This window comes from Amblyomma americanum, chromosome 6 (assembly GCF_052857255.1).
Source record: "Amblyomma americanum isolate KBUSLIRL-KWMA chromosome 6, ASM5285725v1, whole genome shotgun sequence".
NCBI lineage: Eukaryota > Metazoa > Arthropoda > Arachnida > Ixodida > Ixodidae > Amblyomma > Amblyomma americanum.
In genome coordinates this window covers 8978643-8997977 of record NC_135502.1, presented here as the reverse complement: position 1 = coordinate 8997977, position 19335 = coordinate 8978643, and the positions used below count along the sequence as shown (strand labels likewise).

Genomic DNA, 19335 nt, shown 5'->3' with positions numbered 1-19335 from the left:
TCGAAGATTGGGGGTATACGCCAACGTCCAAATGCTGTCGCATTTTTTTTTGAGATTATGGTCAAGAAGGCCTGAAGTTTTTATGGTAATTCCTTAACCTTCGTTAAAAAATAGCCCGAATATTATTTATGAACGCCTCAAAAAGTACTGTGTTTCGGATCAGAAAGGAACGCTCCAACTTTTAATCACGCCTTCATAGTTTGCAGAAGGCATGCTTCACTGCGCCGAATTTTGGGTACGATTGCTTTTTTTGTTATTTTCAGCACTTCTCTAATGACCTAGGTCAAGAAGTGCTGAAGATTGTCTTGCCATCTACAAACTGGGATTCTCCATGTTTTTGAATGGACATTCCTTTTAATCCCATAGCCACAGCATGTCTGAACGCTACATTGACTTGCCATGACGTGTGCCGCCTGCCTGAACAGGAAAGAGACGAGCGCTGCTGCCAGAAGTGGGATTCCAAGCACTGTGACAGTAAGTGGCGGTACAGTTATAACCCGAAGATGTCACTCTTCCTTGCGTAAAAGAAAAATAAAAGTATTTGAACGTATTCCGTTTCAAGTGCACCGAAGTGAGAACGTGCCATCATCTTGAAAATGACCTCGACGACAACAGCTCGGCCATTTCGTTTGAAAATAATATTTTGCACACTTGTATGGATCATGAAACCAGGAGAGCTCAACTAATGCAACCATATCCCTCCCGGTTTCTGTGCGATGCACCATAAGCTCACGTAGTGCCGACGGTAGACAGCCCTCAGTGGAGACAGGTTAAACACATCAAATTGCTGCTCATTCAGCGAGCTTGTGCCCTAAAGAAAAATAAAAAGAGCCAGCTCGGCGATGACTCAGCCGATGGCAGAAAGTGCGCTAGGCGATCATGATGTTCCTTGTCATTGACCGGGCTCAGTTTAAAGGCAACAATCAGCAGCTTAGATGCTGGAGAATGTAGCAGCCTACGCTTTGCTTCTGGAACCGAGTTCAGGCCACGGCTGTTTCGTCGCTTCACAATAAGCACTTGCTTATTAGCGCATGTAGTGCAGTTAACGAACAACAGACCCATTTAAATTAAGCGATAAGGGGCTTGCGGGAGGGAGGCCCAAATTTCTTTGAACCTCCGTATGGCTAATTGCCACCACTATTATAATTGCAGCAGCATTGTGGATGTAACAGATACAGCGCGACTAAAAGCGCTGTATATTAGGAAACTTAACAGTACATAAATGGTTTAAACATAGCGCAAACAAGCCCGAGGATGGTGAAAGAAACGCTAGCGCTCGTCCTGATTATTTCGCCTTCCTCGTCCTTGTTAGCACTACGTTCCAACCGCAGCACGACTAGCTCCTGAGCACATACTTTCTACGTGATATGTTTGAAGAGTAAATCTATCTTCTCTTAGGCTTTTGCAACCTTAATCATTAAATGGCGGCGTAACTCACAAAACAGTGCTTTGTGCGCATTAAAATCAGTCTCCAAATTTTGTTTACGAGGAAAAAAACAACAACTCGAGGTTTGCGTAAATCGTTTAACGCATTTACAACAGAATTTGAAAAGGGCTTGACTCATTTGTCAACGTGACATGTCATTTCAGAAGCTCCTGAAAAAGCGGCTTTCTGTGAACCAGGTTTTATCTCCACTGACCCAAACTCCGTCAAATGCAAACGTATGTATGAGCAAAGGCTAAGACTTATTTTAAGGATGTGCGAAAGTGACAAACTTATGATGCTGTGCTCAATGTGAAACAAAAAATCAGTTTTATTTGTCACGCTTACTGCTATTTAATTCCTTCAAATATACCGTATATGCATAAATTTTGACCAGTTTTTTTTTTCTAGTCAGGCTCTCCAAACTCGGAGCCAACCAAAAGGCGAATTCTATCTAGGGCGAGTAGGCGGAAATCAGGTCATTAGCTGGGAAAGATTAGAGAAAGACGCCAGTGAATCTACTGTAGGAAGTCGTACCTTCTTGCCACCTTCGAGCCTTCGCAAACGATGGCAGTTTCTGCCATCTTTATTGCGCAGTTTTCACGCGCCCATACTTTTTCAATAAACCAGTGCAGGAGACTTTCAAATAAGGCCGACACAAAGATGAGCTCAGAGCCTCACCGCGTCATCATCAAGTCGACCGAGAACTGAAGACGAATCGGATCGCAGCTGCTCGGCCACGCGGAGAGCCATGCCTCCCAAACGTGGGCGATCATTCGGAAGCACTTATGGGGGCTGACATCTTGCGCGCGGGACCGTGGCAAAATTGAGCGCCAGAACGCAGTTTCTATGTCGCCGATATGTGCCTCACATATCGGGGAGATAGGCAGAAGCACCTCCCCAGTAATGAGATTTTCACGGCCCCGCTGCAACCACGGTATGCGGTGCGTTCTGCAGGTCGCTTAAATTGAACGTTGGCAGCTCGCAGCTTCCGTTGGTCGGCTAGTGAGACAGTCCAACGTTCAGTTTTTGTTTTCCGATTCCGGAAGCTAGGGGCCCATCAATACGGCGATGCTGGTAAATATGATATGATATTCACGCAGCAGTTACGCTTATAAATGAGTAGTTGTGCGCATTTGCGTCACTGCAGCGTGCTTCTTTCGCTTTTAACGAAACATTTCCATTAGGGCACACAAGCATGGTTCAGGCGTCTATGACATGAACTATGTCAAAAGATTTTTTGTCTTAAAATACAAAAGGTTCGTTTAGCAGTCAATATTATAAAAAAAAAATTGAGGAATACTCAGGATGAACTCAAGAGCTCAGCTAATCTAAGACACTTTGAAAAACTATTACTTTCAGACATCTGTGAAACAAAACATGCGAACGAAGTCTGCCAGAACGGCTGCAACATTATAGAAATGGGAAAGGGTGCGTACTACTGCAAGTGTGGTCCTGGTGAAGAGTTAGCTCCCGATGGCGTCAACTGCATTGGTGAGATGGCATTCACACCTTGTTCCATTTCTGCACACGTTTGGTGGTTGTCGCGTCTTCTGCTTCCCAACGTGCTCCTCACTGGAAGCACAGTTTTTACTTAACACCTATTTTTAGCAGAGTACTGCACGCGCCGAGTATGTAGCGTCTTTTCTGTTGTACGAAGCTTTAGTCGAGGGGTCTTTGTTGCCTGTCAAAAGGTGCGCAACACGATATTTTTAATTTCATTGGTAGTATTTTTTTTTCACACCAAACTTAACTTCCTTGCGACTAATATGAGACATGAACTGCGACCCGGAAGGCATCAGCCGTGCAATATCAAGAGCTCTGAAAAATAAAACTTTGTCATATACAAATAAATCTAAAACAAAAGTACAATATAGTACTGATATACAACTGCAGCGTTTTTCAATAGTTGCCATATGCAAAAATAGCGAAGTAATTTTCAAACAACAAAAATGAAAATGCGCTTGTACTTATTCAATTTGTTTTTCAGACCGCATAACCTGCACAGAAGAAATGGAAAAAACTTGCACTGAAATGAACAAGTCGTGTGTATTTGAAAACAAGCAACGGATCTGTAAATGCCATAGAAGTATGCGTGCTGCAGATAACACTTGCACAGGTTGGTGCCGAGTTTTCTGTCCATTTAAATTTGTTCGCTTAGCGGTATTCAGTACCTGTAAGCAGAAATTTATTAAGCAATAGCGTAAGGCTCCCGTTAAGCAGAAAATCCAGCGTCAGCGTCGCAGTCGTTATGAGCGAAAAATCCGGATTGGTCGAAAAAATTTCGGCCGGTTTGAAAACTGATTGACAAATTCAAAAACTGACGATCAGAGAGCCGCAACGTAACTCAAATGTTCTTAGCGCATGTAAGTGAAAAGGATCGTGCTGAAAAGAAAATTGGGGTATTTAGTGGGGTATCGAAGCCCTGATCCTCAGGTTGCCAGTCAGACGCGCAACCTCTAGGCCACAATTTTTTTTATTGAACCTCTATGCCACGCAGGCACTTTTTTTTCCTTTATTGCATGGAAGTGCATCCACCCTGACAGGCTTCAATCCCGACTTAACCCGGCCGCATCCTGCAGCCCATCATTCACAGTCGCACCAGCATCCTGCTCTCACTTTGGCCGCACATCAAAATTCCGGGACACACACGCATGCATCGAGTAAAGGCAGCCAGGCAGGAGATCAATCCTGCTTAGCATACACCCACGGCTTCATAGCACACTGCTCTTTGAACAGATACTTTAATGAACATGGCGGCTCTGCGTGGCGATCTGTCATGCGGCTCTTCCACAGGCTAAACTGTCCTATGAGCACTAAAAGATCACACGGAACCTAGGCCACGCAGGCACGTTTGTGTGACTTGGTTAAAGCAGGGCTTCATATGTATGTTGTGTGGTCCTTCACATTATGATTGTGATTGTGAAATAGGAAAGAATGTCCCTGTCTGCTCGGCCATGGGGAACCGCTGACGGAGCCGACTAGCGCTATCACGTTATACCCTTAAAATCGGAGCTTAGATGTCCCCCAGATTTCTTTTACTGTAATGCACCACTGAAAAGCACAAACCCTAATTTGGTGCCGAAGGCTTCAGATAAGGTAAGTACCAAAAAATAACAAAAGTACAAGTTACACCCAGGCCGCGTATTGCTCGCGTGTAACATACGGATGTGGCACTTTCCTTATAGTAATCAAAAGCGCCCTTTAACACATTTTTCAGAGCGTGCGCGTGGAATGTCCTGGAGGCGGTAACGAGCCACACGAGCAGTGTACGGTCCCCGAAAGAGCCCTTCCCACAAACGACACGAGAGCCTAGAAATTAAACCAACAGTGTTAAAAAAGGTCGCTTTTGTTTTAATCCCAATATTTTTCCACCTTTTTTGGCTGGCTTGTGCCTCCTGGAGTGACGCAAGGCATATAAAAGCTGAGTTTCGCCGGCGTTGAAGAAAGTAGCCTTGCTCTAGTCACTGCTTAGAGCTGCCTGTCTCTGGCACCTAAGTCGTTTCGCGGATGGCGAAATTGCTATATGCCTGGTAGCTCTGTTAGCGTGCAAGTAAATGTCCGGGTACGTGCCTATCTATATTTCGAAAAGCGGCAGAAGAGTTCCGGGAGGAGGCGTCTCGATGTGAGCGGTAACCACCTCACCCCCCCTCATTCCTTCCACTTTATTCACCCAACAAGCAGTGGCCCAGAACACCAAGCCTTTATTTGTTCAACGGAAAAAAAATAATGTGACAAAAACCTTCTACCCCACTCCGGATACGACGTATGGTGCTTTACTTCAGGCGAAGGGATAATGCGGAAACCAGGGAAACTGACAAGGTTTGAAAACTCAACGAGCTTAAAAGGATCGAATACTTGAAATTTGCAGGTAAAGCGTGGGAAGTGTTTTTGGCTAGCATGTGAATTTGCGACGAAATCGGGGTTTATAACCACGACAGCTTTCACGCTTTATAATGTCACTAATGAACAATTATGACGTCACGCTTATGACGCAACTTTATGAAGCTTTATAATGCTTTCTGACGGTTGCTTGATGACGTCCCCTATGGCTGCGGAACATTTCCAACGCAGAAATGCCTGCTTTCAAAGAAGGACAATGAAATCATTGGTACAGTACGCGAATAGTTGTTTGGCGTCATCCGACGACTCACGAGAGGGTGTGTGCAAAGGTCGCGGAGGTATGAAATTCTAGCGTCGGCGACGCCATCACCGAGCTTCTCCGCACTGCTCCGAAGGCGTGAAAAGAAGTAGTAAAGTGTAGGTCTCTGCTGCCTACTTGGCTCTTTACCTTCTTGCACCAGGGGTGCCCACCGCCGGAGGCGGTTGGTTGATGTTGCTGACTTAAGGCTTCTACGCACCAGGGGTGCTCCGTCAGAGACGGTCTTGCCACGGATTAAGATGCAGGTATAAAGGGAGTACGACTTGAAGTTTTATGTATAAAAATTTACATTATACAAGTTGATGCACGAGAGACAATTTAAAGCGGCAAAATGGTTAAACAAAAAAAAAAAAGGTTGAAATGGCTAACACTAGGGGAGGGCTCTACTCGACATAACCGAATATGCATTTCATCTGACCGTAGCCCAGTACAATTTTCTAGGGCTCCGGACTCTGGTTTTAACGACCTTAAGGCCGAGCCCACATTCGGTGACGTCTAATCAAATAAAACTGTTAACATGATTGGTTAACAAACTGCATGGAACATGTTCCAGTTTCTGAACGTTCAAAACTCCCTCCCTAAAGTACACAGCACGAAAAGAACATCAAAGTTGCTTTAAGAAAATGGCATTGCTGGAATGGGCCCTCAAAATAAATGGCCCACTAGATTTACGTGCCACACCCCATACTTCCACAGTATTAATCAAACTCTCTCTCTGACAAAGCAAAAAGAGAAACACACGAAAATACATCAAAAACATCCTCACGTGTCGCAGGCTTTCTGGCGACCCGTGACCATGGCGGTTCCCAGCGTTAGGGCAATTATCGATTTCACCCGAGCCGCCACCACCGCGGGTAACAAACTACTCGTCTTCGCGTCGACGGTTGACAGGTGCCCCCCAAAAATCTGGTAAGTGGCGCCACGATGTCGTTGCTGCCCTTGAACGTGCGGCAGCACCCCTTCTGTTCGGCTACGTTTCGTTAAGCCGGCCCGCTCCCGTAAAATTGTTGGCATACAGCGTCCTTGCGCGTCGGAGTCCTCGCGGCGCCTGCTAGTCGTGCCCGCACCTGACCGTACGCTACGCTTACTAGCTCCCGGTCAAGCGCGAGCGTCCGGACCCGTCTCGCACGGCGGTGATGACCGTTCTAACCTAGACTGTCTTTGTTAAGACGAGGGGGGGAGGGGGGGGGGGTGGCTATGACACCTTCGACAGGGTCACTGTCCGTCTGCCTCGCCTTGCCCGCTTCTTGCCGAAGCACCGACGGGGATGAGCGAGGAGAAACCGTCGCTTCGCGGCGCCGAGCCATCAACAAAAGATCGGATGGTTCCCACAAAGCCGCGGGCAACCACAGATTCCTTACAGTCGCCATTTTGAATGCTATTGAAAAATATAAATAAGACGATCTAGTGCCTTGCGTCGCAACAACAGGCATGCAGGACACACGTGAGCGGCCACCGGCGAAGCGGTTGTAACGGCAGCGCCATCGACGTGGTGGAGCAGTCAGGAGACATTCCAGCTAGCATGGGCAAACATATATTGCCCTCTTCTGAAAGGGCGTCGTTTTTAAACTAATTAAAAAACTTTTGTGATTTTGACATTCTTCACTAATTTTCACGCACTGAAATAAAACAGCGGAGTTGAACGCGCTCTGCCAATGTTTCCAATAGTATGGCGCGAATTTTGTGCTGACGTAAAAAGGAGTTGCCCAACGCGAACACATACAGAAGCATGCATATCTCCAGGGCACATTTGCGCGCTGATAAAAAAGGCTCTCAGCTGACGGCAGAAGACAGAGAGAAAATCCTGTGGCGAAAAACGAAGGGGAGCACACTATGTGCTGCGTTTATGTGCACAGGGCAGTACAGTGTGACTTTGCTGGCATGCTCACTTTAAGACATACTACCGGCTTGACGTATTTCATCGCTATGGTGCAATGCTCAAAGTGCTCCTGAACAATTTGGAGATTTCAAAAATATTTCCAGCCAACAAGGTTGCGTAAAGGTGGCCGTAGATGACGCAAGACAGAGGTAACATCATAGACTAAGACATGCATTTTAAGTGTGGAATATTACCCACGTGAATCTGAAAATGACATATAAGCTGCAATCAGTTGAAATAAAAAGAAGCCTTTTTTTGTCATCTCATGCCTAACAGCCTATATTTGTCTTTTCTGGCAGACACATGCACACAAGCGAAAATTGAGGAATGCACCTCTCTTTTTGGCAAATGCGAAATCATGGAAAGCCTGGAGGATTGTTCGTGTCAAGAACCCTTGCGGTGGCTCCCAGATCAAAGGAATTGTGTGCTAGGTACTGGTTATATACTTTCTTATAAGCTTTACGTGCGGAATTGATTCGTTTGTTTTCCTCAAAGTTACAGACATGAGAGGCTTAGAAATAAATAAATCAATGCTGGAATACATGGGGGTAGGGGGGCATGTCACAGATTTGTAGGCAGAGGTGGTGCTCCCGCTTTTCTTAACGTTGTATTTGTAACCTAAGGGAATTCAACTTTTTAAGTCGTGGCGGCTTTATTTATTTCGTGTTTCAGATTCGCAGTAGTCATCCCCATAATCTGGCATTGTGTTGAAAGGATAACAGAAAGCCCATGAAGTCAGAGTTGGACGAAATCTCGTGTGGTCGGGGAAAATCATATTAAGACCTAAAAATGGACGCCGACCAAAAGAAAAAACAACACACAAAAAACGACGTTTCGGCTCCCCTACGAGAGCCTTGTTCACAATGGGATGACGAAGGCAGTGGGTCGGGTTTAATTACGCTTGAAAGGAGGGCACGGGAAGCTTACCTATACAGGGCTAGATTTCCAGTTTTCAGATCGATTGTGTGATTAATAGTTTGAATGAATGATGTTTGAGGTGAAGGCGACTGAACAAATCATTTTCAGTTGCCAGCATGTGCGCCCTACTCTCGTCGATGTCCTGGCCGGTTGGGATGGAGTGTTCGGCGATAGAATCAGAGTTCAGCTTTTGGTTTTTAGCATCGTTATAATGTTTCTTTGGGCGAAAGTTCACCAAAGTCGCTTAAAGGGGCTCTGAAATGCTTTCCGAGGAGAGTACATTAAGTCACTTAATCACTGCACTGTGTTGTCATGAAAACCAGAGCCTAATAATACTCTTCTACACGCAGCAGACGGCCCACAATCACGCGTCAACGTTGGCGAGCCCTTCCCGGCGACTTTTTCATGCTCGCACCCTCCTCCGTCCCCCGCATCTGCGTAGACAAGGTGAAAGGTGGCAATTGGTTAGATTCTTTCAGACGTCAGGCAGCTACCGCGGCCGCTGCCAATAAGCCGCTTAGCTCCGGCGGGCCGGGAAGCTCCGCTCCTAGAGGGGGGTCGACGAAGGAGCGCCTACCTTCCAGCGTGCAAAAAGTGACGAGAGGAGAGGGAAAGGCGCGAAGACGCTGAAATTCAAATTTTAACTACAGATAACTCAGCTTCTACAAAGCGCATTTAAAAAATTGTTGCTGGACATTAATCGTGAAGCGGCGTGCCTCAATATCCCAGGCATGCCGCAACTTTATTAGAGCCCCCTTCACAGCCCCTTTATGCTCCGTATGGTATCTTTTTCTTCATTGGACTGAAGCATTGATTTGGCCTTTAGGCGCCTCCTAAAATCACCAGTCTTGCCAATGTAGACGCTGCCACAGCCGGACCAAGCGACGCTGTCTTTGAACGCCTTTGACGTTAACTAGCGTATGCTGTAGTTTCCTTGTCAGGACATGAGCGATGTGAAGTGGGAATGTGCGAAGGAAGCGCGCCAAGGCCTCGATTATCCCTGGGGTGTACGGAACAGCGGCACGTGTAAGAGGGGTCGACATGGGAGCTCCAGGTGTTGGGAAAGATGACTGCTTGCGTACACATACCACAAAAGCAGTTGGGTAGTCGTTAAGTGAGAGTTAGTACTGCACAGTATCAAAGTCAACTGCTGCGGTCTTCAGGAAAGCTGAAAATGCGTTCTGCTCGTATGCACAAGGTTGCGACAAGTGATTCCTTTTCTGTGGCCGCGCGAACAGACTTGAAGTCAAGGTATCTCCCGGTGTGGATGGGTTTCCTATAAATGATGAATAACAGATTTCCACAATTGCGTTTTACCAATACGTCCAGGAAGGGGAACGCACCATTCGCTTCTTCTTCAACGGTGAAATCAATCACTTCTTCTATGGAATTCAAATGGGACAAAGAGGCTACGAAAGCATATGTACAAATGAGGCAAAAGCAGCCGTGTACATGTCCGAGGAGAATTCCTGGAGGTAATGGAAATGTTCAAAGGGCAGGGCGTTCGACAGATTCCATTGTGAGGTAGGAAGATATCATACTCAATACGCTACATTGACTAAGTATTTTTTTGTGCGCATGCGAAGGCAGGTCAGCAGAGCCACTGCGCCCATATTTTCTCCTCACCAAGGGTCACAAAGTTAAGCGTGAGGATCGGTCACCGCGCAGGCGTCTAGTATAACTGCGCTCTTCTCACGTCTAAGGAGAAGCAAACACAGACAACCTTCAGGAAGCTGTATCCTCCTAAATAGCAGCACATACAGCAACCAAAACAATCACATAATGAAAGACAGAATGGCAATTAATCGTTATCGGCTGCTCACTTTCGCTTTCAAGACTCACGATTCTAGAAAGCTTCATAAAACCGATATATTATTAGGAAATAGTTCAGAATGCCTACTTGATTTCCCTTCTTGTTCCGTGTTACCCAAGACTGTATGGATTTGCTACGTCGCACAGCAGCAATATGTGCGGTCGAGAAATTGGCATGATCAGTTTTGCAGTTTTAATCATTGCGAAAGCGCATATTGTAAAGTGGTGAGAATTGTTCATCTGTAATATTCACGCATATGCTGTGTATGCGGGCTGGCGCCGACACGAAATTCTTGCTCGTACTGACGCACATGTCATTAACCCATCCCTCAGTATTGTAATAGTTTTTGAAACCAGTTTTTTCAATCGTCCTTTTATTCAGGTGTCTTGTTGCACCATGGAGTTCCGGATAGGATCTGCGTACCATATATAGCTGCGTGGTTTCAAGTTTCAAAAGCCCCAAGCACAGCTGCGTTAAGTACTGGAACGTCTTGGCATACCATTTCGCTCGGAGGCCTCTTCTAAAATTTCAGAGAATTTCTAGAGGACACTGCCTATACATACTGTTCGCATTTGTAACTCATGACTAAATGCTGCAGTGTCACGAAGATAGCCTCTTCTTAACTGAAGCTCTAGACGAAGGAAATTAAGCTTTCCTTGCAGTCACGTTTCACTGGCTTGAGAGTAAGCAGAAAGCGGGGAGGCAGGTAAATTATGCACAGTTTCATTTGCATGGTTACCTTGCACTAAAGAAAAGATAATAATGACACTAAATGATAAGATTGAAGTTTGGAGGACCGCATAAATGAACCCGCATAAAAAGTGTAAAGAATAATTTTTGAAATATAGTCTCGTATCTTCTTTCTGTATGTTTTAATCATTTCTTTCTGTTACTATGTTTTATTCTGCGTTCCCATAGCTACGCTTTGTCTTTAGGTGGTGGTGTCAAAATGTGGGACGTTACAGTGGAAACCGCGCTTAAAAAAAAATTCTAGAACTAGTGACTGGCAATACTGTTAACCATTCACGAACAGAAAAGTGAAAGGTGCTGAAACTTCAACGAAATTATCTTCCTCGCAGACACAGGACGGCTGTGACTGCAAATATTTTACTTATTATATTTATTGCGGTGTTCACACAGAGAAAAGCCACAAGTATGCCGTGTCTTTCAAGACTGCAACTTCTGAGAAAACGACTGTGTACGCTGAAGAAAACTGCTTAGATAAGGAGGACATCGTAAGACAGGCGGTGAGTACTCAAACAGCAATGAACTAGTGATGACTCAAACAAACTTTGAGGAATGAAGATATTTCTACATTTTATCATTGTGAAGTTTTGAGCAAATCAGAACAATGCTTTAAGCTTCCACACTACAAAGCACTAGGCGTTCAACAATTTTACTAAAAACTGTAAAACGTTCCTTCGTTATTCAACAGCGAGAGCCCTGCTTACGATTACAGGAACTATAAAAGGGTGCACGACAATAACGTAAGCATGCCTGGTGTGCATGAATTAAAGAAAATGAAGGCGGAGAGTTTAAGAGAACAGGAAATTCAAAAATGGATCTAGAAGAAAACCTACTCGCCTCTTAGAAGACGACCTGGAGGAAGGAAGGCCAATAATGGCATTTCTTTGCAAGCCTCAGTCCCGTTCTTATCGAAATCGTTTGACGCAAAGGATGATATGTTGTGCTTTGCTTTGCCTTCTTTCCGTGGTTTTGTTTGGCTTCGATCTTGCTGTGGTTCTTAGATTCTTGTGGCAGAAGGGCATTATGACCCTAGATACATCTAGACCCGTAAGGAAATTTTTAAGTAAATAACCTAATTTTTCAGGCTGGGATATTTGCTAAATTTATGCACCCTCATTAGACGAGTTGCATCAAAAAGAAGGCTTTTTAAGGAAAGAAATCAACCAGGCGATATTGCTTTATTTTTCAGATGCAAGTTCTTTATGGGCAGACGCTACACTCAGTGAAGTTACAGCAGTGCTCGTAAGTTTAACAATTTACATTCTGTACAATTCGCTTAGCAAACCTGCATGCTTATTGTGTTTTAACTTTCATTACACCGCTTAGACTGCTCATTTTCTAGGCGGCCCCGGAATATGGTTATTACGTTCATCGCCATTTAATGTAAGCCCATTTAACTTACGTTTAAATGTTCGAAACACAGTCACATACCTCCACCGGACTTTGCGCTCAATTTTTTTTCCCAAATGTCAGCACTATCTACGGTAATTGCGGCGTCCTGAATACTGAACGGCACTGTCTTGAATTCAGCGCATTGCCTGTCACTGAAAGACTAGGGGATGCCGCGCTATGTGGCAGTGCCTAAAGGAGCAAGGTGAGTCGGATAAGTCACAGATAATTCGCGACGTGCCTAATAAGTACATTGCAAGATCAAAGGGCTACGAAAGCTTTTGCGCTAGGCAGATGCAAAGGCAGCGCAGATTAAATGTTCAAAACAACAGAATTAGCACGTAACATTTAAATTTTGCTCTTTGGTTGGGGTCTGAATCTCACTAGTGAAATGCGAGTCCTAGCATAAAATGGCTACATTAAGCAACCTATCAATGGGCTGTTTGTAATGCGTGCACGTGTTCATTCAGAAACGAGTACAAAGTGCGGCTAGACTTCACGGCTCCACCTGACAAGATCTGGCTGCAAAGGATTCAGGCTTGCGAAAACCCCGCGGGAGAGGATGGCTGTTTCTTCCCACCCTCTCTGTATGTCCTCAAGGACAGCATCTCCGGTAACCGGCTCATGATGTCGCTCGAAATAAGCAAAGCTGTTCTCTTTTCGACCGTGCGCACTCCTACGATATGACAACGTCTTGAATAACATGTTTTCAAGGACGAAAGTATTTTTTGCTTTTAACTAAGGACTATATTGATTCTTGTTAAAAGATTAGACGTGTTCAGATTTCTCAGCTAACGATGTGGCCGCCTTTCTGGGGTTTCAGATATATTGTGGTCGATATACTCAGAGAACGAAGGTTAAGAAAAGCGAGTAAAAAAAATATCAGTGCAAGGATTCTAACTCTCAGAGCAGCCATATGCAGCCGGTTGTATCACCGTTGTTTGCAATATCCAGAACGCAGTAATCTCTAGAAAAATGGGATATGGTAGTATATTTTTTTAAGAAGCTTTGTTATGTTTGTGGTGTGGTTATCGCCGTCAGGAGGCTTTGCTACGCGAGGCTAGCTAGACGCGACAAGAACATTATCGAAGGATAATTAGCACGTGAAAAGCTTCTACGGTGTTTTTGCGTCATATACGGCGTTTCAGATGCACTAGCTAAAAAGTTCGCAGAGAGCTTTAAAACAGACCGTGACTGAATAAAAGTGATGGTGGTTTAGATTCCGACGACCTCCGAGGGCACTTGCGGCTATCACCATCGCAGGGTTCTTTTTTTCCTGTAGGGCCCCAGTAAAGTTCGCCCAGTAAACAGTTTCTTTGGATTCGGTGCCATTCTGCCCCTCTGCCGCCAATGTTTATGTCCGTGACTATGGTCATTTAGAGGGCTTCCTTCAATACGGTATATCTTTCTTCTTTCACTGCCTTATTTCAGTCTGTTTTCACAACACGCGACATCTGGCGGAGGTGATGGGTTCGGATGCCGATACCTCTAACATTCCAAGCGTACCACGAAGGAACCATCGGAAGAACCGTACTTTTTAAGGAAGGATTTCCTGTTTCATTATTTGACACTTCTTTCATTGACACCCGCGGATTGTAACTTCATAGGTGATAGCGGGCGAGCCCTGTATTAGCCGGCTCCGGTATCCCAAGCGGGGCTGGCCGTTGACGAAGGGAAAAATATTAATTCAGGCACAAAAATTGTTACGGATTGTGGCCCCTTGCCTCTCAAAGGTAGCATTCTGCACCTGTTTCGTATGAAAACAAATACTTGCTTCTTTTGCGCATGATAACAACAGCACAATAAAATTTGTGAGAGGGCTGTAAGATTGCTAGTTTAAAAATCGGTCAAGTGATCTAAAAGAACTCAGTAGACTGAGGGTACACAACAACCGCCTTTTTCGTGCACTTTAGCTCCACTATTTTCAAACTAATCGATACCTGTAATATCTTGCTGTGTTTCAGAGGTAACAGAAGAAGACCTCTGTGACCCCTACCTCCGGGAAGTAGTGCGGACACTTGGGAATCATCACAAGTGTGAAAAGATCGGAGGAGGAGAGTACGCTCTCAAATGTTCTGAATCCCACATAGCAGTGACTTCGTACACTCAGGGAGCACTACACATTGACTTGTGCATAGGTGAGTAAGTTCCGAAAATTAGAAGCACTGATATGTCGCATTCGGCTGAGATAGTCGGACTAATTTCGCAGTTTATGGCACGGTTTAGACGAAAGTTTCAGACGTAAGAAGAAAAAGATGATCCGAAGCATCTTTTAGAGTGCCTCGTTTTCCTCTAGGATCCAAAATTTCCCCTTGACAGAAACATCTTTCGATGTCTTTCCTACGTAGGTTTCGTTCCGCGCCTACTCGGGCACTGTTGCTGTCAGACTAGTTAAAAAACAACAAAAATATTTGTTAGTTGAAGTTCAGGTTTATGAAAGACGCGGCCTCCCTTTTGTTTAAAGAGCTCAGCCGTGGCAAACTTTTTTCAGGTAAGTATAATTAGATCTTCGAACTCCTAACCTACAGTGTTGATTTCGACTGATGTGTTACCTGTATCTTTAGGGTTACTTTTAAATATTCTCCATTCTTTAAAGGGACACTGAGGAGAAATTGAAGTTGGCTTGTATCCATAGAATAGCAGCTCCTGATCACAAAAACGCCGTTCTTACTGAAAACAAAGCTCTTGTAATGTAGAAAATAGCAAGAACCAAAATACAGGTATCGCCGCCACAGGCCAATCTCGCAAGTACAAGTGTGATGACTTCCTAGGACAAGAGGCGCCACCTTGGAGGAATTTTCTTTACCTCATGGAAGTCACGAATCTTTGAGGCTTGCAAAGGAAGGTTGCACACCGCACCGCTAGCCGTCAGAAATCACGGAGTCTGCGTTTACGTCACGATCACGTCACTCCGTTCTGTGACGTCATAAGAGTTGCCGTGGCGTCATAAGAGTTCCCTGAGTTTGAATCAGAGGGGCGGGAAAAACTTTTTCAACTTCGAATCCAAATTTCTTTGAAATAAATGCATCTTTCGCTCCCGGACAAGCGTCAACAAAGCCATGAAATGCCGAACTATCAGATATTGCTAACCAAAAAAAAAATTGATATTCTCCTCAGTGCCCCTTTAAGGTGCGCCCAGAGCTGAGTACACAAGTGCACTTGCAATACAATTCGCTCATAATGTTTCGGAATGACAACGAGCGCGGCCTGGTGTCGAGCCCGTGGTCTAGTGCTAACCAGGAAGAGACCGCAGGCGTCGAAGAACTGAGGGAAGCAGACTTTTTTTCATAGCCTTTGTATGCGCTGAATGAAGGTACGAGTACTGGTGGTTTGCGTGCAGGCTGAATATTACCGGTATTCCTCTAGCTTATTACGACTTCGCAATCTATCACCACAGCTCGGTGGAAAACGGCAGGTTTAATTGTACTGGACTGTGCAGTCCCTGTGGGTCAATTTCCAGCTTTACCCTTTTTTTTTCAGTGTCAGCGTCGACTTTGTTTGTCTGCAAAATAAATAAAAGTATTTTTATGCATACACTCCTGTTGCCAAACAGTGACTTCTCAACATAAAATTTTCCAGGTCCCCAATCCCAACATTTCGTCAGTACCATCCAAGGAAGATCTATGGGCGCAAATTTATGCCGCAGCACACCCTTGAACTGCATACTAGGAGTACTTCATGAATTAATTCCATTTTAAGACTCACATGCAAAACCTCTCACTCTGCGGTGTTTGATGTATTGTAATAAATAAATAAATGATTGATTGATTTCAGTGTCTCGTGGGCAACTTATACAAATAGTTGCAAATGTGTTTGGTTTTCTATAAAAGAGCATTTTTTTTCTTGCGATCTGTCGGAACACACATATGCACTAAGTTCTCTGCTCTTTAGGGAAATTTTTAGGGACTTCGCCATTCTTTCTTTCATTGCTAGACACCTTCATAGTTATTGTTTGGTGTCTTAATATCTATTAGGAGTCAATGTGTGTTTATGTTATTGTTTGGTGTCTTAATATCTATTAGGAGTCAATGTGTGTTTATATTTTTCATAAGCCCACATAAATAAATAAATAAAGCAGGCACATACCCACTACGAGGGAGTGGCCAATTAAGACACTGGCGGTTTGTTTGAACTGTCATTAGCGCAAAAAAAAAGACTTCTTTCTTATACTCTATCATGTAGTTGTACCTGCCCTAAAAAACTATAAATATAGTGTGAAGTTGTCGTCGTTCACTACTTTTTGTGCTTTCAGAGCGGAATTGTGATGAGTACTGCAAGGGCCCGGAACGCATGTGCTTGGAAGGGAAATGCGTATGCCATTTAAATTACTTCCAGACCACGGAAGGCACCTGTGTTCGTACGTGAACTTCTTCATGTCTATGGGCTGTGTTTGAATGTCACAAAGTAATGGGTTGACACGTGTTTCTTGTTTTATGATGGAGGCAGAAAGCATGAAGTGTGTCATGGTCGAGACAGCCGTGCTTGCACGTTGAGTCATGTAAGCACAACCTCTGTTGTTCCATACTTTTTGCAGTGTAAGGAGCAGGGGCTCAAGCATCGTGGGCACTCTCTTGAACTCACTGAAGTTGGCAGTGAAACAGCGCAGCGCAGCATCGACAAAAAAAAAAAGACGCAACAGAGGGCCACGTGGCGTCCTTGTTTGTCTGTGCAGCTTTGTGCGGTTTCACCATTCCGGCCACCAGTGGGCGTAATTTAGTATCTCGCACTTCCGGTTTGGAGTCCATGTTGAGAAAACCGAGCATAAGATAACACGGCTGACTCGCATATGCTTGCATATGATGCGTATTCTTTGTCAGAGATATAAAGACCACGTGGTTTGCATCTCAGCGGTTTGGTGGCGCTCTTGTAACCCTCACGGAAGTCTTAACTCCGGAACTGTGAGGACAAGTGTTCTTCATATTTCTTCTGAAATTTTTTTCTTAAACAGTGCCACGAAACTCAATCTGGTATGATAAAAGCGATTTAAAATCTGTTTTGTCACAGAGTCATTGTGCAGAAAAACGGAAACAGAGAAACAGCACAACACTCTTTGCGCCCGACGGTAGAAGAGTAGCTTGCGGAAATCGGGGAACGGGCGGGGCTACTATCGTTCAGAGGGTGTAACCGACTTTAGCACATAAATTGCATTTGAATAGAGCTGCAGATTCAAGCCTTGTCAAATAGCATTTTAAGTTTATTGTGGATTATGGTTTGGCTTGTTGCATAATGGATTGGATAATAGATTGGATTATGGATTGACTTGTTGGATAGCCATACATCGGATTGTTAACTGGCTATAGATTGATGAAAGCGTGACACATCCTGTCCACGCACTCATGAGGAAAGAAATGCTTTCGCATCCAAATGTACGGACACATCATTAAATAGCTTCAAGAGTGAGAGATGTTTACAAATCCTGGTATACTGCTTCAAATGTCTAAATTGAGCGTTTCTTCTTCTTCAGCGCTCTGCTCTAAAAACCCCTGCAAGAACCGTGGCGTCTGCGAAACCAGCGAGAGGATCTCTTACTACTGCCGGTACGATATTCTCGTCGTCACCCCTGCCTTGCAGAGCAAAGTCTTTAGCACAATGGGAAAACACATCGTATTATTCTGACTTAATATACTGAAGCTATCGTTTCGATGCGAGACCGGCTTGGGATGTAATTTCCTTTCGGCTTTGAGATGCCGGAACGGAGCGCAAACCAAATACTATTTTTCAGAGGTAGAAACGTGTTGGAGAGAACATAAATTGTTAATATTTATCATCGAACCTTTAAATAAACTCTCTATTTCTGCCCGTATTCATTCTATAATCCTCGCTAGTTCGCAAGGAGTACAATTTCAGGCTGTATTTTTTGTTCTCTACCGCAGATGCCAACCAAGTTTCACTGGACCGAACTGTGAAATTCAGCTTCAAGAATACATTGGTACGGAATGATATATATATATTTTGTGAATTCGAAGAACGCTTTTCGTGGCTTTATTTAGGCATGACCGCAATGAAAGAAAGTTTGTAGCGCAACCACCAATCTTAAGAGAAATAGCCCTCGTCGTCGAGCCGTACGACTACAGCCTCCGTTGTATTGAGACCAGTGGAGCAGTCGTTGGAAGAGCGCGCCATAGCAAAGAAGTCGGAAAAGATCTGCGCTTTAATGGGTCCGGGTCTCTGGATGCAAGCCACACATTTAGAAATATACACTAAGTGGCACCGATGTGCAGGCGCCACACAGAACATGTGTTGGCCGTATAATAACGTGTTAACATAGAAACCGCGATTGGCCATGCAAATGTCACTACGTGAAAGCGAAAAGCTTGAATTATATGCTGCCATTAAAATATTGGGCTTTGACCCGACCGCTCAAGAAATAAACGCGTTTCAATGCGGAAATTGAAAAAAAAATCTTGAATGTAGGCTCAGATTTTCAAAAATGGTCCGCTTAGAATAAAAAGTTCACTAGCTATTGCCTCTTGAAAAGAACTGCTTTTTAGTTTAACACAAAAGACTGCCATGAACGAAATTTTGCGCGTAATAATCGTGATTGAAAATACCATGTTGCCAGTCCTGGCAGGAGCTGTAAGCTGAGTGGTTGGTTCGTTTACGGCAAATTTACATCTGAATCTTTACCATTTCCTCTTGACGACAAGTAAATTTTATTGCGTTATTGTTTTCGCCCAACATTTGGCACGGGCGTAATGCGTAGTTCGCGCCGTTTGGCGGCTGTGTCGGAAACCATTATTGCGTACAACTGTTTCTTCATGCCTATTACTTATGCAGGTGCGCAGAGAAACGTGACTATTGTAGGCGTTCTACTCGGAGTCCTCATAGTCGTCTGCCTAGGCATTTCTGCTGCCATCATCAGGAGGTGAGACCGAGAAGTTCTTATTACGCTTATACTTTCCCCAAGGAAACAAGAAAAAATGAGGGCGCTTTTTGTATTTCAAAGAAAAATGCGGTGAAGTCACAATGGCTGACTCTCTTTGTAGCTCTACTCACAACATATA

General features: G+C 44.5%; 2 protein-coding genes across 6 annotated transcripts in view; one reads left to right on the top strand and one right to left on the bottom strand.

Annotated features, from left to right (window-relative positions):
* LOC144136261 (acetylcholinesterase-like) overlaps window positions 1–19335 on the bottom strand; it is a 196481-nt gene that overhangs the window by 167154 nt on the left and 9992 nt on the right. The gene's annotated exons all lie outside the window — the stretch shown is intronic.
* Window positions 1–19335, top strand: part of LOC144136263 (glycoprotein antigen BM86-like) — a 38582-nt gene that overhangs the window by 14258 nt on the left and 4989 nt on the right. For 2 of the 3 annotated variants that reach the window (XM_077668466.1, XM_077668467.1), the window contains 13 exons: window positions 367–474; window positions 1591–1662; window positions 2786–2917; window positions 3414–3542; window positions 7764–7895; window positions 11336–11442; window positions 12132–12184; window positions 12802–12944; window positions 14296–14469; window positions 16584–16688; window positions 17796–17868; window positions 18205–18260; window positions 19109–19196. In XM_077668466.1, coding sequence (XP_077524592.1) covers window positions 367–474; window positions 1591–1662; window positions 2786–2917; window positions 3414–3542; window positions 7764–7895; window positions 11336–11442; window positions 12132–12184; window positions 12802–12944; window positions 14296–14469; window positions 16584–16688; window positions 17796–17868; window positions 18205–18260; window positions 19109–19196 — 1372 coding nt within the window. The remainder of the gene's footprint in view (window positions 1–366; window positions 475–1590; window positions 1663–2785; window positions 2918–3413; window positions 3543–7763; window positions 7896–11335; window positions 11443–12131; window positions 12185–12801; window positions 12945–14295; window positions 14470–16583; window positions 16689–17795; window positions 17869–18204; window positions 18261–19108; window positions 19197–19335) is intronic. The other variant, XM_077668469.1, reaches the window with a different exon arrangement.